The 26,859-nt window shown below is 49.8% G+C and overlaps 1 protein-coding gene across 1 annotated transcript in view; it reads left to right on the forward strand.

Moving 5' to 3' along the window:
• Positions 1-26,859, forward strand: part of LOC141936827 (hydrocephalus-inducing protein homolog) — a 99,689-nt gene that overhangs the window by 32,607 nt on the left and 40,223 nt on the right. Inside the window, exons 12-24 of the mRNA XM_074854149.1 lie at positions 135-306; positions 3,677-3,776; positions 4,937-5,055; positions 7,061-7,284; positions 11,602-11,669; positions 13,624-13,859; positions 14,685-14,785; positions 16,042-16,177; positions 16,638-16,802; positions 19,120-19,272; positions 20,545-20,783; positions 22,946-23,201; positions 25,073-25,216. Coding sequence (XP_074710250.1) covers positions 135-306; positions 3,677-3,776; positions 4,937-5,055; positions 7,061-7,284; positions 11,602-11,669; positions 13,624-13,859; positions 14,685-14,785; positions 16,042-16,177; positions 16,638-16,802; positions 19,120-19,272; positions 20,545-20,783; positions 22,946-23,201; positions 25,073-25,216 — 2,113 coding nt within the window. The remainder of the gene's footprint in view (positions 1-134; positions 307-3,676; positions 3,777-4,936; positions 5,056-7,060; positions 7,285-11,601; positions 11,670-13,623; positions 13,860-14,684; positions 14,786-16,041; positions 16,178-16,637; positions 16,803-19,119; positions 19,273-20,544; positions 20,784-22,945; positions 23,202-25,072; positions 25,217-26,859) is intronic.

The raw sequence follows: 26,859 nt of genomic DNA on the forward strand, positions 1-26,859 counted from the left end.
GCTTGGGGTCAGCCCCTTGCTGAGCTGCTGCTGTTCCTCCCCGAGCGCTTTGCTGCCCCTGTGCTCACACGAGTCTCTGCAAATATGTTGCTCATTAAATGATCTGTTTGGTTTGTCTCTCCCCGTGGCTGCAGGCTGCAGAGGCAGAAAGGGGACGAGATGGATCGTTGTCTGAGGGAGTGCAAGGTGGACCCCACTCTCCGAGAACGCCGTTCCCTTCTCTCCCGCCCCTCCCAGGACCAGCGGGCAAAGGCGCAAGGAGACTCCATGCTTTTCTCCGACGATGTGTTCACCCTTGAGCCGCTGGTAAGCGATAGCTGAGAACCTCCCTTCATTCTCCTCCCTGGCTGAGGTCACTTGGCAGGTCCCTGCATCAGCTGGCTTGATGTGCCGAGAGAAAACACCAGGTTTCTAGTGAGGCTGCAAGTTTGTTGCAAAAAGCATTTCTGTGGGCTCCTGACAGAGCAAGAGGCTGCCTAAAGCTGAGCTCTGCTGCAAGGGCTATGAATTAAGGGCACTTCGTGAGTGTCCTTACACTGCTGAGAGCTATCGATAATTATGAGTAAGGGCACAGCTTACACGTAGCGTATGGGGATTAACAAAGGATATCAGAGCACTCTCAGTTCACATACTGACCTGAGAAATGAAATGGTCCTCTGTGGAAAGGAGGCCAAATTCAACCCAAGTTTGATCACAGACATACCAATCTCTTCACATAACCTGGATGGATACCACGGCTGAATCTCCCTTCCAGTGTCATCTGTGAGCCTGGACACAAGGCTGGCAGGTTTAAATGGACTTTTTGAGTTTCATTGCACATAGGTACGGAAATTTTTTTGTTTTTTCTGTTTATGTAAGCAAAACCCCATATCCTTCAATCAGCCAGAGCCCTGGTTCTGAGTATTTGCATGGTCTGAGATGAAGAACGCCCACTGTCCAAGCAATGCAAAATCCCTTTTCATCTTGGAGTAAATCCTAGGATAATCTCAACATCTTCTTCCTTTTAAAATAGGTGAAACTATTTTTTTTTTTCAAGGAAGGGGATCATCTTGTCAGTTACTCCTATATCCCATATAAGGCTGAGAGCTACCAGTGTTGGCACAGCTGCAGTTTCACACCACTATAGCTGACAGCAGCATGATGTGACCAAGAGGTTGTGTCAGAGTGGTGGGAATATTGTAGAGAGTGGGAGCTGATCAGCTGAGCATTAAGAGCACCCTGTGGTGTGTCAGAGCTGGTTTTGGAGTGTGTCCCAGGGCTCCTGCTGCTTTACAGTCGGACTGTGTCTCCACAACTAGCTTAGCCTGCTCTTGAGCTCCTGAAGTGCGTTAAGGTGAGGTCCAGAAGTCCGGCTGCCCACAGCGCCGAGTCCTGGTGCTCCATGTAGTGACATACGGACATAAAGTGTAGCCTGGCCTCAACTCTCGAGTGGAAACCTTTCCTGAATGGCTGTGTTAATGTTACACAGTTTGCTCTAGGACTGAATATAAGTGGGCTACTGCATGAGTCTCTCCCCTTCTGTATTGTCCAGCATTATCAACCTTTTGATTTCCATTAGTTCCGTTATTTATGGAACAATCAGGTTCACATTCAGTTTTACTCGTGCCTGTCTTTCCCCCTGGCATATGGGTGTCTTTACATCAAATGGTAGTAAGTATTTTCTCCTCTTTACCAAATGTAGAATCTAAAACTCCACTGCTGCTGGCTTCCACAGCCTTCTCTCCGGTGACAGCCCTGTAACTTCTAGCTTGGGCAGACACCCTTCTTGCACTGCCATGTAAATCTGCTGGAGAGGCCCCCCAGAGATGGGACCTTGCTGCCTCAGACCTTCTGGCCAAAAGTGGCTGCTCTCTTCTTCCCACCTCTCACCCGTGATGTGTGGGAGCTCCCCACAGAAATAATGAAACCCTTGTAACAGGTGACTGGAGGAATAATTGCTTCCAGAGGTTAAGAAGCTGGTGGAGGGAGAGTAATCTTGGAAACGCTTTCTGGGTGGGATGGCTTTGCAGGGTTTGTGCAGAAGCTTTGCTGTGCCAGTGGACCATTAGCTGCCAGTATTTTCAGGTGCTGCAATCTGTAGAAGCTGCAGCAGGTCACTTCAGTCTGTATAGGGTTAACTTGCTGATGAAAATAATAACAAAAAAGAGGAGGCATGATTTTGGAATTACCATGTGACCGAGAACATTTTGAGCAGTCGTCCAAGCCTGTGGGAAACAAGCTCATACACAGCTCTGACTTTCTGAGCACATCTCAAATTTGGTTTATTTTTGCATCTACACATGGTACGTCAGCAGAGGCAGCTGTGATAGAGGCCCTGGTGGCTGCCAAAGGACAAAGTCCTTGCTGTTTGCTGCATCCTCCCCGCCACAGCTCGGCTGTAAGTCACATTGCAGACCCGTGGGAGCTGACTCCTTGGAAATGGCAACCAGAGGAGAGGGAGGACAAGGACTTGTTACTGTTACACTGACCTTGACAAGTCATCGCTGTCCTGTCCTTGCCTGGTAGTGACTCCTCAGTGTCACGTGTGAACTCTGAGCTGATGGAGGTGGTCTTCAAGATGTCCAGGTTATGAAGGTGCTACTGTTGTTGATCCAGAGGTTGGGCCAGGAGGTAACAGTGTTGTTTGTTGCTGCAAATCTGCACCTCAGCTGGGGAACCAAGCTGTTCCCCATCCAGATGAGAGGCTACTGCAGAGCACTTTGGTTTTTGGCGGAAGGCACCATCTCCAGTGGGAGCCGTGGTCCATCGCACAGCTCCCTGTGCGTTCAGTTATTTATGGAAAGAGGCAGATGTTGGCTTTGGCACTGCCTTTCTCCTAAGTGCCCTGAGCTGACAGGGTGCACTTTGAGTGTCATTTTAGTACTTCTTTTTCCAGCTCTGCCTTTTGTTTCTTTGACTGCTTTGAGCAGTGATTTCCTTCCATTGCCTTCCCCCTCTGCAAAGCAAAGCGGGTGATTTGGCCAGCAGTTGGTGGTGCCCAGCTTTTCAAGACCAGCTTTTTCTTACTCAGACTGGTGGAGATGTAGCAGATTCTCATTATTTAGGGGCTGAGGGAGAAATAGGATCTGCATGTATTTACGGTTGGGCTCTTGCAGAGAGACCACTTGTGTAGCTGTGAGTCACGGTGTGCCATCCCCTCCCGTATCACTTTGCTTTATGCTGTAGCAAAGCCAGGGTACGACAGCTGGAGTGGTTGTGCTGTACCATCATACATCCACCATCTGTATTTTATGCCACCTGCCAGTTGCAGCCTGTCTGAGGCCAGAAGTGTTTCAGCCAGAAGTGTTGCAATACCATGTTCACAGCACTGCGTAGTTTTACATCTGTCCTGGTTACCATCCGTGGTGGTTCTCCATGCTCTGACTCAACTGCCATCCTATAGAGAACACGTAGCCCAGGCAGACCGCTGGCTCCTGAGGTGCTACTGGAGTGTGAGCCAGTTCGGTTGCTTCATTATAGCCCTAATTTAACAAAACGCCTCTACCAGATGCCAGTAAAGGTAAGAGACTTAGAAAGTTTTTTCGCAGCTCCTTCCAAACTCCCATAAATTTTGTTGATAAGTGTTGCTTGTTCCCCGCTCTTCATTGATGCTCTAAACGAAGGCTACAGGGCTGTGGTTGAAAACAAGAAATGTGGTGTTTGAAGATAAATGGTTTGCTGTCTCCTTCTGTTTCAGGAGGGAGATATCTGGCCAAATTCCTCAGCTGAAATTAATGTGATCTTTAGACCCCGAGAAGCCAGAGTCTATCAACAAACAGTCTACTGCGACATCTCAGGTACGGCTCCTTTCTCCTGCTTCTGTTGCCCACAGTGGAGGCGCAAGTAGTCTTGCAGCCCACTCGGTTCTCGTGTAGTTGGTAGGAAGGGTCGGTGGTCAGCAGGGTGCTGGCACGCGCCCACTGTCCCTGCGGTTTCCAGGTGGTCTCCTGTCCAAGGCCAGCCCTCAGGATGTGTGGCTACAAGCCTGGATCACCGATCCCAGAACAGCCAAGGCAGTGAAGGGATAAGTTTTCATGCCGTGGGTTTGCCAGCATTTGCTCTGCTGCCAGGTGCCTGTAGAGGCCAAAGAGCTACAGTGGCCAGGATTCAGGCACTTGAGGCTGCTCCAGTGGGTCAGAGCATCCTTCAGACAAAGATCCCACACTGTCAGCTTAGCAGGCTTATGGAAGAAAATGAGCATCTTAGAGTTTAGCTGTAAGCCTTGCAGTCTCAGTTCCTTTGCAGCAAGGAGTGTGTGTATTAGCAGTATGTTTATGGCTTCTCTGACCTCAGCAGTGAGGTTTTCCATAACTGTTCAGCGTGCTTCAGGTAAGGTGTCTTTACAAAGCTGAGCTCTCGGTATCATGGCGGGCATAGGTGAGAGCTTCTCTCTGGAGATCCCAAAGCCCTGTCTTATTTAGGTGCCGCTGCAGGAGGGGAGCCCCGGAGCCCCGGGCACGGAGCTGTGTGTCAGGCACGGGCAGTGGCTGAGCTGCTCTGCCTGCTGGAGGCAGCTCTCAGATGTGCATACCGCCCTTAGCAGGGAGCTTCGCCTTGCCTGGGCTCGTACTTCTCTGCTCCTGTGCTCGTCTCCGATTGCATCAGTATAGATGGCGTATTTTTATCTTCAGTTCTGTTTCATGAGCTTTGTGCCTTCACTGAATGGATTTCAGAGCTCATCTAAGCACATGGGAAGAAATTCAGAGATTGTGTTTTAAACTCAGCATCGCTTTTTCAGGGTGCAAACTGATGGCTAAATGAGAAACCAGCCTGAGGGGTTGGTTAGAAGCCAGCCCCAAGGCACGTCTCCTGAGGGAAGGGAAGAGTCCTGTATCTCCTCCTGGAGCACCTAGAGCTGGTCCCATCCAGCCCCGAGTCAGGGATTAGCACTGAGGCAGCCTGGACAGTCCAGGACAACAGAGGGAATTACTGTACTGAAGTGGAAATCTCTCCCCAGGCCGCGAGACCAGGCTGCCCCTGCGCATCAAAGGGGAAGGCATAGGGCCTCGGCTCCGCTTCAGCTTTGAGCAGCTGGACATCGGGAAGGTTTTCGTTGGATTAGAGCACAGCTATGAGGTGAGCAGTCGGGATTCTGAGGGGCTGGGGGGGATCCTGATGGCTCCCAGGGCAGCAGTGAGCCTCATGGACCTGTGGGATTTCTGGCAACTCGGGTCGTTGTGAGCAGGGAGTATTTGACATACTAGTCAAATTCGGGGGCTTTCCCAGAATCTGGATACTTTTGACGGGATCTGAAAGGTGCATATGTTGTTTGTGAAGTCTTAATCCCTGCTTTTTGGCAACCTTCCTTGGAGATCAGCTGGGAGGCTTCATGTGAAAAAATACCCCCTTGACACATGAAAGCAACACTGGGACAAAAAGATAAATATTCAGAGGCTTTTGTTTCAGCCCTGGATGCAATGCACCTTTGTACACAGGCTGTTAAAAAGCAGCTGGAACAAATTTACTGTGTTTGAACTCCAGTCCACTGCAGCCAGGTTTCGGTTAAGTGCGTGCTGCCGGTTCCTGGGAGTTGGAGGAAAGCTGTGCAAGCCTCTGGCTCAGAGCTGTGTCCTGCAACGGGACTGGGAGTGCTTTCCCTTGCTGACAGGTCTCTCGCCACTTTTCAGATTTGCTGCATCTCTATGAAGAGCAAAGCATTTCTGGAAATGAAGCAAAGGAATTTTCTACACATTTGCCTCCCCCTGCCAATGGTGTCAAGTCTTCTGCAAAAAAATAAGATAGGGCAACTGAAAGAGGTAGAAAATGAGGCAATACTTTCAAAAGCTTGACTGTGGCAGGGAAGGACACATTAGGGTGTTTTCTTACCAAATATTGTGCTCTCTATGCATCTGTAATGGTGATACTTTATTGATTATCGTTTTATTATTTTCATGACTTGAGAAAATGTGACTAAGTAGATGATACTGTTAGTGCTGTACTAAGCAGCTAGACTGGAGGTAAACCTCAGCTCAGCGTTGGAATTTGTAACTGAGGTGTAAAAGGTGTAAAAGACAAGAGAGGAGAGAGTAGTTTTCAGGTTACCCTTGCAGAGCTTGAATACGTGAATAATTTTAACAGCAGCTGCAAAATTAAAAAATAAGGGACATCTCTCTGCTTCTGTCTCAATTTTTCTACCAAGTTTTACAAGGACAAAAATTAGGGAAAAGAAATCCAAAGCAGATAGTTAAGTCCATGGAAATGGCAGGATTTCACCCTGCAGCAATCAGAACCTTTACCGCTTTGCTTCGGGGGGGTTGTTGGTGCCTGACAGCGTGCTGGTACTCGCAGCAGCTGTGGGCATTTCTCGCCCAACATGAGAAGAGCTGACTCTCAACAAGTGCTGCGGGATTGTGTCACTTGATCGAGGCAGTAGATCTCTCAAGTGTTCAACAAAATACGGCTTAGTTCTAAATTTGCAGTTTATTCTGATAATGGTAAAGTCTTAGATGGTGGCTGTGAATATTTAGGAAAGAGAAATTCTTTGGAATAGATGGAGCTGCTGTGCACCGCACGCTCATCCTTTCCTGACACGTCTGTTTGAGCAAAGACTAAGAAAGTATCCCATTAAAGAAAAATTAAGAAAACTAAATTACATACCATAGCAGAGTTGGGGAGTGCTTCTGAAGTTGGTTATAGTGCTGCCCTGAGGTGTCTTCTACATGCAGTAAACTTGTTGGCTGCAGCGTGTTCTGCCCTCGGCAGGATCGGACTCGTCGGGAGCAGAATCAGTTGTGTGATGATTCACTAGTAATGCTGCAGCTGCCCTTCCTTGCTCTTAGGGACAGGTCTGCATCGACTTGGTGATGCTGAGCAGCTCCTCTGCACTGCAAGTGGAAGTGGGCTGCTCTGTGTCAGTGGAATAAATCCCGAGTGACTGTTTCTATGAAGCTGTCACTGCTTTGTATGAAAAACCCAAAGGCAGAACTTGTCCTGTTGCATTTTCTTTGGCTTCTGCCAAGCAGCAGCACACAGCATCTTCTGCTTTTTACAGACGTTAATTGCTTAATCAGAAGACAAATCAGCCTTCTGTAAGGAAGGAAGATTCCTTATGTATTTCCCTTTTGCTTTCTTGCTGCTGCAGGTGGTCCTGTTTAACAAAGGAGCCATCGACGCTGTCTTCAACTTGGTCCCTCCAGCTACAGCTCTGGGCTCCTGCTTCACCTTCCTCCCCCAGGAGGGCATCATTTTGCCGGACGGGCTGCAAGTCATCCGGATCTCCTTCAGTTCCACCATCCTGGGGGAGTTCACAGAAGAATTCAGGTTCAGTGTGAATGGATCCCCTGAGCCTGTGACCTTGACTATCAGGTGAGGAGGGTTATAGGAGCTTGGTGGGCACATCTGTAGCTGTCTCTGGGTAATCATCTCCCACCTACCTCATTTTAGGATGGAACAGAGAAAAAAAGGTGTTGTCTAAGGTCTTAGTCTTGGCTTGGATCCTAGCATCCCCACACTAAGACCCAAGGCTTTTTAATCTTGACTTCAGTTTGAACCTTGCAGTTGCAGCAGCAAACGAAGTGTAATTGTCTGCGAGAGGAAATCATAGAATTGTAGAATAGTTTGTGTTGGAAGGGACCTTTAAAGGTCATTTAGCCCAACCCCTCTGCAATGCGCAGGGACGTCATCGACTCGATCAGGTTGTTCAGAGCCCCGTCCAACCTGACCTTGGATGTTTCCAGGGATGGGGCATCTACCACTGCTCTGGGCAACCTGTGCCAGTGTCTTACCACCCTCACTGTAAAATATTTTTTCCTTTATAACTAGTCTGACTCTTCCCTCTTTAAGTTTAAAACCATTACCCCTTGTCTTATTATGACAGGTCCTACTAAAAATCCAGTTCAAATCTTTCTTATAAGCCCCCCTGAAGTGTTGAAAGGCCACAGTAAGGTCTCCCCGGAGCCTTCTCTTCTCCAGGCTGAAGAACCCCAACTCTCTCAGCCTGTCCTCACAGGAAAGGTGTTCCATCCCTCTGATCATTCTTGTGGCCTCCTCTGGACCCACTCCAACAGGTCCATGTCTTTCGTGTGCTGAGGACCCCAGAGCTAGACACAGCACTGCAGGGGGGGTCTCACCAGAGTGGAGTAGAGGGGCAGGATCAGCTCCCTCGACCTGCTGCCACCTGTGACCATGCCTCCTGTGCTCTCAATACCCAGTTTAACTTTCAAAGTCTTGGGTTCCTCTGGGAAGCAGCTTTGCCTTCATGGTTGAGGCGGGTGGCTCTGTGACTTTCCAGGACGCTGTTTGCACAGAATTTGGCAGCAGTAGGTTCTCACACGTCTCTGTGTGAGGGCCCCGGGGCTTTAAGTGACTACCCATGCTGGAAAACAGTTTGACTGGAGGCGGTACAGGAAAGGTGTGGAGATGCCTGCTGCCCAGTCCGGGTACCCAGGAGCTGGAGTGACTCCTTCCTACAGGTAGCTCATTCCCCCTTGGGCCACGGCAGGCAGTGGGTTGGCATCAGCTTTGGGCGGTAGATGGCCTGGGCCACCCCCCCTGAACACACAGCAAGGCCAGCAGGGCTTTGGGAATGGGCCAGCCTGGGTGACTGCAGAGAGGCAGTGTTTTTAAAATCCTCTGTTAATAATCCATCCCAAATGGGTAGCAGCAGCCTCAGCATCACCTCTCATGCTCATGGGTTGGGACAAGCTGTCCTCTTGTGCAGCCAGCGCTGTGGTACCTCCTCTCTGCAGCCAGAGCAGTGCTGACGCGGGAGACGGGGAGCTCTGCGGCAGGTGCTGTCACACGGACTCGGGCATCATCCCGTGGGCTGGTGCCACGGCAAAAGATAATCCTCACCAAGCAAAGGGGAGAAGGAGAAAAAAAGCTGATGACAGGAGAGGCAAAGCTCACTTCTCAGGACTGCAGCAGCATGCAAACTTGTCCCAGCTGGTCTTTAACGACGGGCTGGTGGGATGACGTGGTGTAGGCAGGAAGGCTGGTGCTGGGTGCTCTGGAGCTGTGGGGCTGGCTGTGCCTCCTCAGCAACCAGCTTCCTGGGCTGCTGCTGCTGGGAGGCACTAGACAAAGGCAGTAAAGCAATGGGAGGAATCTGCGGTCGACTTTACCAATAAGGTGAGGGAAATGGATAAAAAAGAACAAAAAGGGTATTACTTTGCAAGAGAAGAGTGGTGAGTAGGTCTGTTGACCTCAGTAGAGAAACAATTACGTTGGCTTTGTGTTTGGAGGGAAAGTGCTGCTTTTTTTGGAAATCAAGAGGGAACATTTCACAATCAAATAATTTATTCTCCTCTGTCCCTCCCCCAAATTGGTCACGGGGTGTTATTGCATGAGCAGCTTTCTCCTTGAGCAAGGGCAGGTTTTGCTGGTAAGGCTGCACTTATCACAGGTAGAATACAGCACTGCTTGGACAGTGCCTGCTGCCTCTGCCCCGCAGTGCCCTTGCTCCTGGGGAAGGAAGGAAGGAGCTGTCGGAGGGATGGTTGTGTTTTGGCTTCCCCACAGCCAAATGAAGTGGTCCTTTTTTCCCCAGTGATGCCCTGGCTCCCAGTGCCCAGCACGCCCTCCCCTTCTCTGTGGCCACTCTCTGCCCTGTTTGGCCAGCACCCCCCTGGGCTCAGTGCAGACCTTCTGTCTCAGTGAAAGAGGATTGCTGGTCCTTTTTTATTTATTTCTTCCCCATCCTTGTACTCCTCCTCCCTGGATGGTGGCTCCTATGCAGCCCATCTGATGGCACCCCAGCACACCTGCTGCTCCCATGCAGCTGTCCCTCAGCAGCAATTCCCATTGCAGTCCTCTCCTCCCTGAGATGGCATCTGCCTCCTTGAGCTCTGTCTTGCCTTTTTCAAGGATCCCTCTCCAGCCCTTCTGTCATTCTCCAGCCCGACAGCTCAAGCTGTTTGTTTTCAAATGCCCTTGAGATGTCCACCCACCAGCTCCAGCTGAGCCTCCCTCTTCGGAAGCTTTTGTGCACTGGATTTCGTCCTCCATGGAGAAAAGCTTCTGGCTCTTTTGAACGGAGGCGAGCTGGCTGGTGGGACACTGGGCTGCAAAGGAAGGAACGGGGATGAGAGTTCAAGCCGTTCCTCTCCCGCCTTGTGTTATCCTTCCTACTCTGCCAGGACCTTGATCTCCCTTCACGCATGCATTACTTAATGCTACTGTAAAACACAGTTGTTGCCAAAACCACTGCCTTTTCCCCTATTCTCTTGCAAGCTGTACTGTTATCAGCTCTGGGTTGGCTCCTTGGCTGAGCCTTCTGGGCAGTCATTCCAGTTTAACTTCCTAGAGCACAGATTCGGTGCACTCAGCAGAAATGGCAGTCATTTCCCCACTTGCCTGGCAAGGCTCAGCCTTGGCAGTTTCCTGGTGTCATCCCCAGTCGTGGCTGGTTTGGAGGTAGTTTTCCATCGTCTCCTGGCAAATGCTGTGACAGAAAGTGTGTCTGCTCCCTTTGCTCCGTCTAGAGTAAGCTGTTAGGGCTTGGGAGGTCAAGTCTGGTTATGTGAGGTCCCTGGAGAAGGAACTTCACCATCAGCAGGGATTTGGTACCTGGCTCATTCTTAGGAGCTGATTCAGCTGCAAGAATTGAGAAGTAGTGTTGGATTGAAACTCCTGAAAGTCAGTTGTTGAGTGCTCTTTGACTGTGCAGTCGGAAGGTGCCAAGACCATAGGTGATTATTCGTTACTTGGAAACCAACCTTACGAGGTGCTGGATGCTTGTTTCTTTGGTGTTTGGAAAGGGATGCTGGAAATGGGACAGCACGGATGGACGCAGGTCCCTCCTGCGGGATGCTGGGGTCTGTTCATGTGCAGAACATGTGGACAATGACAGTGGCAGTCCTGTGAATAAAATGAGAAGGCACTGTTCACTGCGGCCCTTGATTTTTAACTGAGGCAGAGCTGACATTGATTGTCATCAACCATGAAGTCAATTAATGAATGTTGCGCAGCTTCAAGTCCTGATTTCAGTGGATGTGAGTGAGTTTTGGAGTTTGGAGCCTGTCTGCTGAGTTTAAGGATGGGCGAGGTGGTGTGGTGGGTTCAGGACACCCGTGTTCGGCGGTTTAAGACTGTTGCTCTTGGATGTGTCAGCTGGTGCACTGGTGACAAGCTGATACTTCCCTCAGATTCAACTGTCCGCTGTGTAGAACTGTTGCTGCTCTTCTCAATGGATGTTTGGGGCTCCCCTGGATTCATGCCTCAAAGTCCTGCATGTGTAATGATTGTGTGGATCAGGTCTTCTGAGAAAGGTGTTCATATACGCCATGGAAACACCAGTTCCAGCTAAGAAATACCAAAGCAGGGAACCTGTGGCTGGGAGTCCCCTTTTGTGTGGAACCCTCTGTCCATCACATTACGGGTGGGGAAACCGAGGCACAGAGCCATCACTTGTTCAGGGACCTTCATGGGGCCAGCAGCAGCGTGGGGGCACACCCTGCCGTGGTGCCCTGAGCCTCGGCAGCAGCTGTTGGCTGCTGACCACTTTGCTTTGGCTGCCTGCTGTCCACATGGGTGCTGTGCCGAGCACAGGAGTGGCAGGTTGATTTGAAACCCACCGTGGTTCCGAGAGCAGCTTTTACCCACCCGAGCGGTAAGGAAAGCTGAACGCTTTGCCATTCTCTCTAACTGAGCCAACGCCTCCTCTGCCTGTCTTTGTCCTTGCAGGGGCTGTGTCATTGGACCGAGTTTTCATTTCGACGTCCCTGCCCTCCACTTTGGTGATGTCTCCTTTGGTGAGTGTGCCCTGGGCTTGGGCCATGGGTTGAGAGCTCTGTGAATTACCAAAATGGAGCACTTTAACATAAGACCATCTGTCACTTGTGTTCCTCCATAGCAGCCTTCAGGGCGTTAAAGCCAGGGCTGCTGGTTGCTTAGGCGGTCTTGTGCCATCGTGAGATCAAATAGGACCGAAGGAATAGAAAGTCAGTAATTTCTGGTGTCCTCATAGTCTGTTCAGCCCCCATCTCCCAATCCTTGGCAGCAGAATGACTGTGAAAGTCCTTGTCCCAGAAGGGCCCAGGGGACGGGACTGCAGCAGAAGGGAGTTTAAGCCACATACTGGCCTGTAGCCGCTCTGGGTAAATGTTCCTGTTGCAAGGCAAGGATACCATTTACCTGCCTGACCTTTAGTGTGAGATGTTAATTAACGCTGTGGGGGCCCCTCGTCGTCACCCACCAGGTCACATGCCCAAGCAGTAGCTCTGAATCAGGCACTGATGTCCTCGGACCATGGGCTCCTCCTTCCCCACCACAAGCCCAGCTCTGCTGACAGAGCCGGGGGCTGAGCATCCAGAGCGTCTCCGTTGAATCGCAGATTCTGGTTCTCCATCTCAGTCTCACAAAAGGCTTTTTACTGAGATGATCTGCAGTTTAAATGTGAAATCAATTGTGGATTGATTGAAGGGCCATTATCATTCTGTGCCCAGGATGCCTCTGTGTTTTCAAGCTGTTCATGGACTTTTTAAGAAGACTCATTACCTTTCCTGAGCCGCTTCTCCCCTCCCTCCATCACCACTCTGCCACTTCTTTTTTTTCTTTTGAATAAAACAACAAGAAACACACCAGGCAGAAATGTGGTTATGTAATAGGAGATTCATCCTCCTTAATCTCATTTCATTAATAAGACCTTTTCAGCTGAAGGCAGCTATTGTATTTTTGCTTCTTTTAACTGTGCTGCTGACTGTTGACCTGCATCTGGCGACTTTGGTCTCGTTTGGGACTGTGAAGTCTGTGTTTGTCCTTTTTGTGCCCCTCCTGCCTCCCTGCTGGAGTAACTGCTGGAGGTGGGCAGTGGGCACTGGTGTTGGACATGGAGAAACTCCCTGCTGTGGCTGCAGTTGGTTTTCCTCCCCGTCTGTATTCAAATGACGCTTGGTAAGCAGGCCACGGGAGATGTCTCCTTCTCACAGAGCTGGCCAGCCAAGCCAGATGTCCACGCCAGAGCAGGTCTCTGCAGAACACCCCACCAGGTGTGGTTGTGTCGCTGGTTTTCCATGAGGGAAGGCGAGTATCACAGCTAAAGTGATGTCGAGCTTTGCGGGCCAGTGTGCAGTGTGGAAGCCATGTCCCATTCGTTAGGGAAGGTGGAACATGGCTCCTGCTGATTTCTGAGCAAGCATCAGGTTTGCCTCCAGTGCGGTGGGCTGGGAGTTGTCATGTGCTCAGGCTGGTAGCCCCAGACAGGAGATGCCTTAAGGATCCTGCCTAGAGAAACTGCGTTAGAGTGCTTTGCATCACGCTGTCGTTCCCAATTTCATCCTTCCTTTCTTTTACTGTAGCTTCTCCTCGATGACTTTATATACTGAAAACTGTAGGAGTGTTTGCAGAGTTCACAGGGCATTTTACGGGTTGAATTTTTAGAATAAATGGTCTGTCTGGATGGACACTTGTAAGTGAGAACTAATTGGTGCTGATTTGGGGGCGGGTGAGAGAGCTCCTCACAGTTAGAGAGAGAGAAACTTGTGGTGTTCAGCATCGCTAAGAGTGGGCGTTTCCAAGGAAGCAATCTCTGTCATCAGCGTAAAAGGGAACTTAAGTGACAATTAATTCCTTGCGTAGCTTCTCAGTTAGCTGTACTTCAGATTGAAAAGAGCTAAACTCCAAACCCAGTTTTATCATAACAGGCTATTCACACCAGGAATCACAGGACAGTTGGTGCATAAATTCATATTTGTGTCATTTTCCCAGGCTTTCCTCACACCTTGTCGTGTCGCCTCACTAACACCTCCTTGGTGCCCCTGACCTTCAACCTTCGCATTCCTGGGGACGGCTTGGGAGAGCCCAGTGTCAGCAGTTCTGTTCAGATGTCAGACAACACTCGCCTACTCCGGAGAAAGGGAGCCCAACCTCGCCTCAGGCCAACCGAATTTACCATAAAGCCCCGCAGAGGGACCATCTGCCCCCTGGGATTCCTGGATATCCAGGTATGGGAAGAGTCCGGCCATACGTGCTCGGCGGGTGGAGCTGGAGCCTCTCTGAGGGATGAGAGGGCTTTAGCACCGCTAGCGTTGAGCATAACGCGGGTAAGATACCTGCACTAGTGTTAGGCTTTTGTTAGCTGCGTTACCCCGGGGCTTTTCTGAAGGACCACTGCTTTGTTTCCAAAATTGTAAGCTGAAGATCATGTACCATATGGTCAAGGACAGAAGCCATTCATATGTTTTTGAGAGCTGCTTTGAGCAGTTTCTTTGATTTAAAGTGGGCAGAGGAAGGATGAGGACAGAAGGTGGCTGTTAAAAAGAGAGATGTCATTGTATAAAGCAGTTTGCTTTTCTTCCCGGTCTTATTTCTCCTCTCCTGGTGAGCAGAATGAGTTGTATTCACTGCGGTGATCTCCAGTGGGGACTGGAGAAGCTCTGGCAGCCATGAACTGCACAGCACCTGCTGGGCTGCATTTTGCCCTCAGCTTCCCAGTGTAAAGCTGAATGTTGAAGTCAACAGATTGCCTCTGGATTTGTGCTGTTGTAGTTGAGATTAAAAATTAGTCCCTTAATTTTAATACAGTGGTGAGTAGAGCATTAATCTAATCGTGCTTACGTATGCCCTGGTAAGTGCAAGGTGTATTTAACAAAGCAGATTTGTCAGAAGGCTTTTGTTACTCCCAGCAACTGTGCTCTGTACATGGACCAGCAGAAGAGTTAGGGCAAAATCCTCCCTTTCCTGCCCGTGGAACGAGAACCGGAGGACAGCACACGTGGACGATGGCTTTTGGGAGTGATGAAGTGTTTGATGCTCTTCTCTTCCCCCAGGTCACCCTGTGTTCCAACACTGTGAAGAGCTACAAGCTGGCACTGGTGGTGGACGTGTGCGGTGTTGGCAAGGCGGTGTCGGTGCTGCTCCTCACAGCCAGGTATCGGCGCTTTCCTTGCAGGTCGTCGTCTCTCCTCGTGCATCCAGCACCACGCTGCCTTGCACGTGGTTTGCTGGCTGCATCTCCAAATGACAAGTGTTGCTTAATGAGCTAGTTCTGCCCAGCTAGGTGTGAGACCGGCAGTGTTCTGAAAGCAGCACCTGTGCTCCACGGACAGGCATGGCCGTGAGCCTTTTTCTAAGGGGAACAGTAATTATATTCATTATGGGCCTGTTTTTTGGTGCTTGAGGTGTAATAAATTTCCAAAGGGCCATCATTCCTCCTTCCTGCAAGTGGTGGACTTGTGCTGGGTTGCAACCAAACTACAACATTCATTTGGGCCGCAGTGAGCAGCCTGCTGAGAGCTGGTGTCTGGGTCAGTTAACGAAGGTGCATGCGAATGGGAAAGGGGCTTATGGCAGGACTGGTGAGGGAAAGCTCAAAGCACGATCTTATGAAGGGGAAAATAGTCCTTGGTGTGGAAGGTGAGCTCAGGTTTCTCTGCTTCCCTCTGGTTCTTTTGAGCATTAATGTTCTCAGACTGAAGCCAAAAGTTGTTCTTGCTGCAGCCAGGTTCAATGCTGTTGTGCTGCAGTGGGTGTCGGTTTGATTACAAGAGGGATGAGTTCACTGTGCTGTTCCCTCTCCCAGGCAGAGTCACCCAGTCAGTGCCTGGGCTGCAGTTTTGTAAAACAAGTGCAAATGGGGACAGACAGTGCATGGAGCCGTGGGGGTGCAGGAACTGGGAGAGGGTGATCCCCCACTGCCTAAGGCAGGGGGTGGCTTGTGCCCTCCATCGCTGGGGCAAAGGGCTGAGTTCTCAGGCAGGGCAACAGCGGTGTGGGAGAGGAGGGAGTCGTTTTCACTGAGACACTGGATGGAGTCTTGTGCTCTTTGAGCTTTGGTGAGCGCTGGTCCTCGGTGGGAAGGCTCCCCCAGAGCTCACGCCTTGCTGGGACTGTTGGGAGGGTCCTTGCCAGCCTCCTGGGGCAAAGAGCGGGCAGAGCTGATCAGGCAGCTCTGGGACAGGGCACTGTGTGTTACCTGGGCACTTGGCGAGGCTGAGTCCCAGGGCTTTGCCCCACCTTTACAGGAGGTGGTTGAGTCAGAAGAAGTTAAAGGCGATTTATCGCTGTAGGGGTATTAAGTGTCTATTTGACAAATGTGTTATGCTCTATTTCACACTACTTGGGGAGTAAACAACCTCTACATTCTCTCAGTATCTCTAATTCCCTTTTGGTCATCTCTTCGCCTAGATGCATGGTTCCTCCGCTGCGAGTGCTCAACCCCGTCGTGATGTTTGGACGGTGCTTTCTAAAATTCCCTTATCAGCAGATGCTGACCCTTGTGAACGACAGCGATCTTCCAGGCTGCTACAGGGTTCTCCCTCAGGTTTGGCATTGCATCCGCCTCCTGCCCTCAGATGTTATCAAGGGGTTTATCAGGGAAAAAAAGGGTTTTGGATAAGACCTTGCTGGTTTATATTCAAACCTAAAGGTTGCTGAGAAGAGGAAGCTACCTGAATATAAACTTCAGGAAGCAGTTTAAACTCTTTAGGAAGCAGTTTATATTCTAGTCTTTGGGATGCTTTCATGCAGGAGAACGTAGAGGGTTGTGAAAAGCTGCTGCAAGGAGGCTGCCAGCACAGGAGTGGGTGTTTGTGGGTGCAGCAGCTTTTGGCCCCCCTGAGGACGCTAAGCCCATACAAGTCTTGCATCTTGCTTTGTACCTTTCTGCTTTCTCCTGGGGATTTTTGAAAATGTGTGTGAATTGCCATTGTGTAGATGTTGAGGAGTTCAAAGTTTCCTCAAAGGTCACTCCTGTGTGTTGCATTTGACTCTGTCCCTTACAGGAACACAAGGAGGACGCTGCTGTGTGGTACTCCAGCCCCGTGCCGTGGGGGATTGTCCAGCCTCGCGGCTCGGTGGAGGTCCCATTGACCCTGGAGGCCCAGGTGACGGGAGAGCAGGACACTGTTGCTCATGTTGCAGTGTTTGGGAGTGAAGGATCCCCTCTGGTGAGTTCCAGGAGACGTGGGCCTTTGTGCGACTCATCTTGGTGAGGTGTGAAGCGTAAGGCAGGGTTGCTAATTCCGGGGATCCTTCCCGGGAAAATAAGAACTTGTAACATATGCTGGTGTGGACAAGGAAAGAAGGGGTTTGTGACATACGCAACAGCTAATGCCTGCGAAACAAAGGGCTTCACAGTCAGAACTGAGTATAACTGCTCAGCAGGGATTCTTTATTCGCAGCGCTGGGGATCGCTCCACCATGAGTGCCACGCTTACTAACAAAACTCTCTGACTAATATACACAAAAAGCATACATATGCATCAGGTTTCCTAGAAAAGACAGTCTTATGCTAATGGGTTCTCAGAATTCATTTACATAGTCTGAGCGTGCGTAGTAAAAATAGAGTGAGGGTCTTCTCCCCGCCTTGGTGGTCCACATCGTCTTCCTCACACTGTCTGCTAGCTGAACTTCAGGTTTCCCATGTCCGTACATGGTCATGGAGTGACCTCATCCCTCCTTCGGCTCCCGTTTGTTTTGAGGGGGTTGGTTTAAACCGGCTTCCAGTCGCTTTTCTTGACACTGGCGTCTTCTCAGGCGCTTGTCTTGCATTTTTAGGTCCCTGTTATCAGGGATGTACTCAGGGAGTTTGCCAGACTGTGCAAGGCCTGTTTTATCTCCACTAGGCAAGGAGTTACAGGTTTCAAGATGTTTTACAAGTGGGTAAGATGTCAGAGGGTAGGTAGGAAAAGAGTATAAATGAAATTATATACATTGCAGTAAAATATGGGAAAAATAAAAGCTAGTGAAACACAATCGATGGTTAATGTTAAAACTAAACGTCCTACTTTACTGGTTTCTATACATTAACAAGGTCAGGAGGTCTTGTAATTTCAAGTATACTTGCAGCCACTTCCCTTCACCTAGAGAAGAGGAAGGATGTATCATCCCAGGTGGTAATCTAAGTGTCTGACACAGCATTTAATTACGGTAGGTCAGACGGGATAAGAAGGCCAGTCTGAAGCCCAGAACAACCCCTGGGTCTCGTACTCTGCTGTGCTATTAGATGAACAGCACTGGTGCTTCGTTAGGCCTTTTGTTCAGAGCACGCAGGGACGTCCCTGAATCCTGCTAAAGCAAGCGCTGTGTGAGAGGCCATGCTGAAAGTCAGGCCCATCACGTCTGAGAAACATCCATCATATCTCTTTGCCAAGAGCCCCAGCCAAAGACTCGTGAGTCTCCACACCGCTTGCACCTGGAGCACAGAGACTTTTTTTTCTACTAAGTTTGGAAATGGATGAGGCAAAGCATTCCTGGACTAAAGCCTTCTGAAAGATGATGTTCACATTCAGGCATACACAACAGCAGCAATGACAACAAAATGTAGGCAAGAGAATGTTGTCTGTAGTGTCCTGGCTTCATCTAGCTGAAATCGAGAACAAATATAGTTAATTAAACTTTAATTTAAAATGATATCAACTTTTGAAGCAGCTGTTTTAAAACGTCTTCTCGTCTCTCTGGGCATGAAAGAGGATGTCAGAGGGTTCCTGGGAACCTTAAGCTTTCTGTAACAGAAAGAAAGGCTGACATTTTGAAAGTTGTTACAGGGATTTAAACTTTTAATAAAACAAGTGGAAATGATGCTGCTAGATCTCCTGAATGCCTCCTGAATGTTTTTAATGATGTGAGGAGGTGGTTTAGCCAAGGGATCCACATTCCTCCTCCAATAGTCTGTGCCAGTTCTGCAAGAACAGAATTTTTGGGTCTCAGACTGTCAAAAGAAAACAATACTGCTTGAATGATGTAATTAATAATTAATGCCCATTATCCACATAATACCAGGAATACACGTCTGTGCAAATCAGAGGCAACTGACTTGTGTGATCTCTACTCTAAAGGGCCTGCTTTGCTTCTGACTTGTGCTGGCGTTCACAGGTGTAGCTTTGGGACTAAAGTCCCTGTCCAAGTGTGCTGTGCAGCAGCAGAAGTCAGGGAGGGTGGTCTGGGGCAAGACTGAGCAGTAAAAGGAGTGGGAGCAGGCACAAGGTAGAGGAGGGAGAGTTAACAGTGTGGAGGAGGTGTGAAAAAGCAAGCACGGGAAACAGGGTTTCTTTATCCCCTGATAACGGGAGCTTGTGGCTTTCAGATGGGATCAGTCCAGATCCCACACTTGCTCCAGGCCTTCTGTTTCGGTTTTACAACACTGAAAAAACTTCAAAGAGCCATAATTATCCCCCAGCCTAGGAGTACCCTTAAGAGCTGTCTAATCATTTTAAACTTTCTCTGTTGGTTTTTTTGATCTTTCCTACCCTCTTTCTGGAGCAGAAAATCCATTTAGTGAGCACTGGAGAAGGACCAGTTGTCTACGTGCATCCAAGTAAGATAAATTTTGGCAGTATCCAAGTTACACAAGATGCTTCCCGAACTCTCCACCTCTCCAATCAGAGTGTCATCCCTGCATCCTTCAGGGCAAAGATGGTAAGTATCTGTGGGGCTATTTTCTAACAAAAATGACTGACAAGCAACCTGTGACTTGATTTTTATACGCAACATTTGCATATCACTGTATGATTGAGAAAGCAACGTATTCCATCCCAGTGCAGCAAGAGGAGCCTGGCTCTGGGGGCAGTTTTAGCTGGGGGACCCCTCAGTAAAACAGAGAATTTGCATAGATGTTTGAGCAGAAATGAGTCTGGATCATTTTTGCAAGTTCTCCCTTTATTTTGTGGAAGGTATTTATCTCTAAGAGTCATGTGTTTGGAGCTCTGAGACCAAGAGAACGCTGTGGCCCTTTGCTCCTGAAAGGGCATGGGTTTCCGCACGGTTTCCCTGTTAGATCTGCATTTGCTTTCTGTCGAACTGCTGTTAATGATAGAGACTAGGGTGTGAGGTCTGTCCTCAAACTGCTCGCAGTGAGGTGAGTTTCGCACCTACTGGGGGTCAAACCAGCTGGGTTGTTGCACAAGAATGTACGTGTAAGGGTCGTGTACCTACGGTGGACTCCGTCGCATTGCAGAGCACCTCTGGAGACTGGCTGCAGAAAAAGGCTCTTTAATTCATGGAGGCTGCGTAGTGTGAGAAGCTGCGTAGCCGAGGGAGGTTGGGTTGCTCCCTGGCAGGGGGAGCAGGGCTGATGCAGCCAGGACAGGCTCGTGTGCTGAGGCTGGGTGGGGTGTGCTCCCCACTGGAGGGGGGATCTGTGAGGGGCTTGAAAACGGGTTCAGAGGAGGTTTGTTCTTCTCCATGCTAGGTGGGTCAGACTTCTGGGGCTGGTTAGCCCAGACCTGGCACTGTGGACTTGGTGTTGTGGATGGAGCATCAGGCAGTGTGTGAGAGTACAGGGTCAGCCCCTGGGCCAAGGAGGGGGCTGAATTTCCCTCATGCTGCTTTTCCAGCTGTTTGGGGGATAAATGTAACCTCAAAGCGGGGGATTCCCAGGGCAGCTTGCTTTGATTCCACAATGAAAACCTGCTTTCCATCTCTGCAGAGAGCAAGCCACCTGGGGTGGGTGGTACTGGTGTATGAATGATGGGGTTTGCGTGCTCATACCAGGCACTGACCCGCAGAGCTGCTCAGGCACTGCTGTCCCGGTCCCTCCCTCCCCAGGCAGCTTGCAGTGTACCTGGGGGGCTCACAGGGTATATCGGCCTCTGCATTGCCTCATATCTTTAGTCCTTCCTTTTCCTGCACCCCACAAGAGACCAGGGTCCGTGGTTTCCATGCTAAGTTAGTGTTTGGCTTGTCTTACAGGCTGACAAATGCTCGCGCTGGAGGATTGAACCCAGCGAAGGAGTGATTCCCCCCGAGACAGAGGTGTCTGTGGCTGTCATAGCGAACTTGGATGACACGGAGAAATTCAAGGACGAGGTGAACCTGTTCATAGAGAACAGCCACACCTACGTTATCCCCGTCCGGGCTGTTGGCATTGGCACCACGATTGTCACCGACAAACCCTTTGTGCCGGAGCTCAACTTGGGACCCCACTTCAGGTAGGGGATCTCTCAGCGTCCGCTTCTGCTGTGGGCTCAGCAAGAAGGAGTTTTGCTGTAGTCCTTCAGGCTAGTTGTTCTTCAGCGCTCAAGGTCCTGGCTCTGTTCTCCTGAAGCCACAGGGCTTCCTTTAGAAACCTTCTATGGCCATTTCAAAGTTGTTAGATACCCTCAAAAGCCACCAAAATAGAAACCAGCTGTTAAATTGTCACTGACTTGTCTTTAGCTATAATACATATATTTCCTCACTTTTTCAAATAAAAATTTGGAGGAAAACAGCAGGTCCTGGAAGCCTCTGGGTGGAAAATGCTACATTACAAGTATAAACATATTTCCCTTTGCGATAATGTTGCTTGTTTTTCCCTTCACTATGGAGTATCATCTCGCAACAGTGGAAAACCTTGGTGGTAGCTTGTTAGCAGGTCCTTGACTAAATTAATGGTGCTGTTTTGTTTGCCCTCTGCCCGCAGTCCTGGAGGAGCAGCAGAATTTCTTTGCCCCGTACCATCCCTCAGTTTGCTCGCCTTCCCCGTCTCCCCTGCCAGGCTGCTCTTTATTAGACACAGTCGCTCTTTCCTCGTTTCTCCCACCGGCTTTCCTCGGTGTCACCGCCGCAGCGGCGGCCTGAGGCGCGGGCAGGCGAGGGTGGCTGCAGGACCAGCTCTGAAAGGGAGAGGAGGAGAAGTCCACTGAGTTTGGGCGGGATAAATGGAAAGTGTTATTTAAAGAGCTTAGCTCAAAGGAGGGGATTCACTGGTCCTAAGGCCTGTGTCTGAAACCAGGCATGTTCCTGTAAATGGGAGAAAAATAAGCCTTTTCAAAGTGCTGCCTGCCTTGTGTGGGAGACCTCTTGGGACAGGAAGAATAGTCTTCTCGAGGTGCCTGTTCCTTTCCCTGGCTGCAGAGAGGGTCCACGGTGGTCCAATACCTAAATTTTGGGGTAGAAAGAGCAGGTTGATCCTACTCTTAGGATAGACTTTGGGGGTTTAAATATGCATGCACAGGCCACACACATAAGCAGGGACATTGCAGGGAGGTTGACGCTTGTCCAGCATGGCCTGTGCTGTGTGCGGCCACAAATTGGCTACCCAACGGAGCGGACAATGTCAGTGTGATTTGTGTCATCGTCCTCTGCTCCCCTTCACGTCTTGGTCTGCAGACTCTGGAGTTGTTGCCATTGCTGCCGGCTGCAGAGCTGCCGCCAAGTGAGCTGAGATGGGACCCAGGTAACATCTCAGATGAGTTGGGCTTTCCCAGAGCCACAAATTCTGCATCCACCCAGAGCTTCTCCAGGCTTTCATCTGTGCTGTCCGCCACATAAACCATTTCACACTAAGCTTGTACGCATCATGTTTTGACAGTCTGTTTCAAAGACTGGTTAGTTCTACACTCTCAGGTCTGTATTTAGCTGCTTGTGGCAGACATGCATTTTGTAAGCCGTGTATTCTGTCCTTTTCAAAAAACCAGTAACTGTTCCAGGAACAATTCATGTCCTGGTCATGCTCAGGTTTATAGAGGGTAAAATAATTACTCCAGACTAGCCTGCAGTTAGTGTTTCTTTACATGAAGAAATCAATTTCCATTGAATATTCATCTTGGTTTATATCTAGCTCTCGTTATTCATCTCTCGTTGTTGCTCTGTCCCCTCAGCAGCCAGACCTGGTCTTGCTGCCATGTTTGTATTGGGGAAACTTCTGTTGATCCTATGTTCTCACAGTGCATTTATCTTCCTAAACCACAAAACCAGCGGCACTGTTCAGGCAAAGGATGACATGTTGGGGGTGATGAGGGTTGGATGCTCCCTAAGGGATGGGGGGTGAGGGGATAACGTGGGTGCCAGGGCAGGGGCCCCGCCAGCGAGGCAAGGGGTGCCCAGGTCACCGGAGGGTCTCTAGGCTGGTGATGCTCTGCCTGCAGCAGCTGAGATGATGATCTCATGCAGCTCTTCCTTGCTGTACGCAAACAGAGCAGCTGCTGGATGCTGATAAACTTAGGGGCAACCAAGGTCTGGCTTTTGCTGAAGCTTTGAGCTAGGTCAGCCTTTTTGGAGGTGCTTTTATCGCTGAGTGTGCAGTCAGATAACGCCACCAGGGTGCTGAAGCTGGGTGACCGCTGGGAGATAGCAGCTCCCATGACATTTTCCATCTCTTTTTCTCTTCCAGCCTGGATCCCTGCTGTTACCACTTCAAGATAACAAACAAAGGACGGCGCACCCATCGGCTCTACTGGTCAACAGAAGGTTTTGGCCCGTTTCACCAGCGCGATCGTGTCCCTGCTGTCAGCACCACCAAGGGCCAAGGTTCCTCCCAGAGCCCCAGACCTGCCTGCCCTGTGTTTAAGGTTCAACCGCAGAGGGTGGAGCTGATGCCGGGCAAGACTGTGGAGATGGTGCTGGAAGGCTTCTCCAGCACTCCCCAGGTGAGGTCCCCCCTCCGAGGGCTGAGCCTTCCCAATCAGGAGCAAGTGCTTTCAAGAGCCACAAGTTACCATGGCAGAACCAGCTGCTTTCCTCGCTGGCCACCATCAGCTCCTAAGGCTTTTTCATGTTTCCATGGCTACCGTAAACCCAACCTGCTGATACCAAAACACGGGCTGAAGGAAATATTGCTACTTCAGGGGCAAATGGCAGGTTACAAGGTGTCATGTGCTGAGGCAGAAAGGAAGGGCAGAGAAAATAAGTTACGCTTAGATTAGGAGCACAGGCAGAAAGTAAATAAAAAAGTGCAAAGTAATGTATTTGGGGGAAGCAGTGAGTAAAACAAAACACCTGTGAAGGGAGGGAGTGTCTGGGAGTAGCATCATTTTTCCTCTGTAGACAAACATGGACAGAGGGCTTGTCTAGGACTGAGTCCTGGAGCAGAAAAATGAACAGTGTCAGCTGTAGTGATCGGGATGATGTTCATCCATGTGGGAAACTGTTCGCAGGGATCATTATAATTGACAGCTTGGCCTTTGTCAGTATTTCCATAACAGCTCACCCCAGTCTCTCAGCCAGTCCTGGGATCCCAAGGGCAGGCAGGTCTTGCAGCACCCTTGGATGGCAGCTCAGAGGGGGAGATTTCAGCAGGATCACTGGGTGTTCTCCTCCCTGGACCCTTCTTTCCAGGGAAATCCAACTCTGCAGAAAAGCTGCCAACTAACCCTGGTGTACATTCCCTTTCTCCAAGACCGCTGACCACAGATATTTAGGTGAATGTGGAATAAAGCTGCATCAAGCTCCTGCTGATACTTGTGTTTTGAAAGGTGTTTTAAAGGATTGCCTTGGTGGTAGCCTGAGGAATACTCGATTACTCACCTAGTTGACTGCGATGGGACTGTCCCTGTGCAGTTCGGAGCCCAAAGGTTTTGCTGAAACAGGGAAAAGGTACCAGAAAGGAAATAAAGTGATCAGGGTGCAGGTGAGGCTGTCTTGCCTGGAAAGTCGAAAGGGGATCTGTGAGCTGAGCTGTGGCTACCTGCCTCCTGCAGTCAAAGCCAAGACCCTGGGAGTGGGCTTTCCACCTTCCTCGGGTCTTGAGAACTTAATACTCTTGAGGTTGGTCAGAAGCCCAACTCCCTGCATTGCACACGCAACACGGATGATTTTGAGTCTGTAGACTCTGAGGAGGAATTGGATTGTGGTGTTGTATCAGAGGGAAGAGTGAGAAATGAAGGGAGGAATTTGGGGAACTGAAACCATGAGAAATCAGGAAAAAGTCTTAAGTGTAAGAGCATCCAGCTTAAGCAGAGGGTTTTCATGTGAACTGCAAGACATCTCTTTCCTGGGGAGGTTTCTTTTAAAACCAGCTCTAGGAGGACACGGTACCTGCTAGGAATGAGTGGCCCCCTCTTTACCTGAAGGCAGTCTGGCTATTTGGGTTTTTCCCATGGATCCTGTCCACTAAGCTTCCAAGGGAGGGTTTGCTAGCATTGGCCCTTCTATCACCTGTTTTCCTTAATATAGTTGTATTATTATTTTTTTTTTAAATCAGTTCCTACAGCTTTCTGTAAGTATTATGCTTGGCAGTGGTACAAATCAAAACAGTAATCATTTGGGGCAGGGACTATTACAATTGTAGGCAGCACATGACTCACGAGGGTTTTTTGTGGATAGTGGGGTGTAGCATTACGGACGTTTGAGAGCAGAATAAATGAGATGCAGCATAAAAAGAAAAGGAGACTGCTGAGGAGCCCAGTGGCTGTAACTTGATGGCGGTAATACGGTCTGTGGCTGGGTGGGTAGCAAATGCAGTGCATTTTCGGGACGCCCTGCTGGCCCCCGCTGGGTGACGGGTGACTCCTCCGTGCAGGTGGTGAAGGAGCGGCTGCTGTGCCACGCCGTCGTGGGGAGCAAGGCAGGGAAGGCACAGATGATGCAAGTGGATGTCACGTGCGAGTTCATTGCTCCCGTCCTGCAAATGTCCTCCAGAGAAATCACTTTCCGGGTGGAGAAGGTAAGTCTCTGGATTTCATCCTGGCATTGAAGAGCATGGCTGATGACTGAAAGCCTGGTGGGGGGGGGTGTGCTTGTGTTCAAAGGAGGAAGTTAAATGGCTTCTCCAAGTCTGTGGGACTTTGACTGTTGAGCTGAGCTGGACCAAGATTTTGCCATTAACACTGAGATCAATATTTCGCTCCCCTGGGATTGGGAGCAGTCCCACCAGCTGTATTCTGCCTTCATGATGTGGAGACAGAATTGAGCTGCTGAGCCAAGGGCACAGGGCGAGATGTGTGGGACCCACGAGAACAGCGTGGGCTTTGCACAGCCACCTCGTGTGCTGGGGCTGCAGGTGGGCGAGCAGAGTGCTGCAGCTGAGCGATGCTAAACCCCCTCCTCACCCGTCCTGAGGTGCTTCGTAAAGTAAGTGAGGATTTTTTTAGAGATGGGACTGGTTTTTAACTTCACTCAAGTAAAACTGAGATAACAGCTGCTCTGCTGAGGGGGATCATGGCTACTTCTAGAGAGACACCAGTTCCTGTACTCGGTGTGAAGGGAGGTTTTTGGGGATCCTCCAAGGCACAGTGATGTCTGAACACCGATCCTGTAGGGAAGCTGAGAAGAACTGAGATTCCTGTCAACTCCTCAGGCTGATGAGAAAAACCTGTCATCTCTTGTCTCTCTCTGCCTTCTCTCCTGTTGGTATGGATGCTAGCTCTTTGCAATTCCCCAAGCTTCACCTTCTTCAAAGGACCCGCAGACATCCTTCAGCTGCAGTGATGATAACACCAGCGCAAAGCAGATGCCCTTTAGTCTCTGGATCCTGACTGCTGCATCACCTTTCCCTCTCCCGCGAGGTGTCTGAAAAAGAGAAGATATTTCATTATTTAGTTTCTGTGTTTTCAGGTCTCTCCTCTGGTTCCCAGGCTTCCAGAGAAGCACAGAATCCTGTGAGCAGGCAGTTCGGGTTCAATTAGAAGCTTTTCAGCTATCCCTGATGTCTGCCTGTGGTCTGCTTGATGCCATGCGCTCTGATTTATCGAGTGTTACGACGCTGCAGCTGTTTGATAACGATACATCCAGAACCAGCTTCCCAAACACTGTCTAGTTGATATAAACCATGCAGGAAGCCCAGAGCAATGCATAAACAGGAAGAAATAGCTTAGGCAGAGCTGAACTTTGAGGCTACAGACAGCTTGTCACTGGAGCAGGGGCAGCAGGACACCCGTTGCAGCCCGACTGTTGAGGTTTCTACCTGGCTGTATGTGCCTGTAGGTGTTCAAAGCTAACCTTAGGCTGCTGCAGGCTCTCCACTATGGGCCAAATCCTGCTCACTTTTCTCCTCTGACCAGCATCACTGCTTTTATGAGGCTACTAGAGCTGATAAGGTTGTAAGAAATTACTGTATGTGTGTGAAAATCATCTTGTGCCATTCTTCTCGAGAGAGGATACAGAACTGGAGACAAGTGGTCTGGGTTCACTTTCTGCTATTGATCTTGTTCATGCAGCTGCCTCCTCTCGGGGTCCTATTCCCTCCTCTGTATGCAGGAGTGTTTCCCTGTCCCTGGGGGATGCTGTGGTTTCTAAACATGAAAGGCATCAGATATACTTAGAGAAAAACCACCTAGAAGGGTAGAAACTAATAAAAATAGTAAATAG

The sequence above is a fragment of the Strix uralensis genome, chromosome 34, assembly GCF_047716275.1.
Source record: "Strix uralensis isolate ZFMK-TIS-50842 chromosome 34, bStrUra1, whole genome shotgun sequence".
Lineage (NCBI taxonomy): Eukaryota > Metazoa > Chordata > Aves > Strigiformes > Strigidae > Strix > Strix uralensis.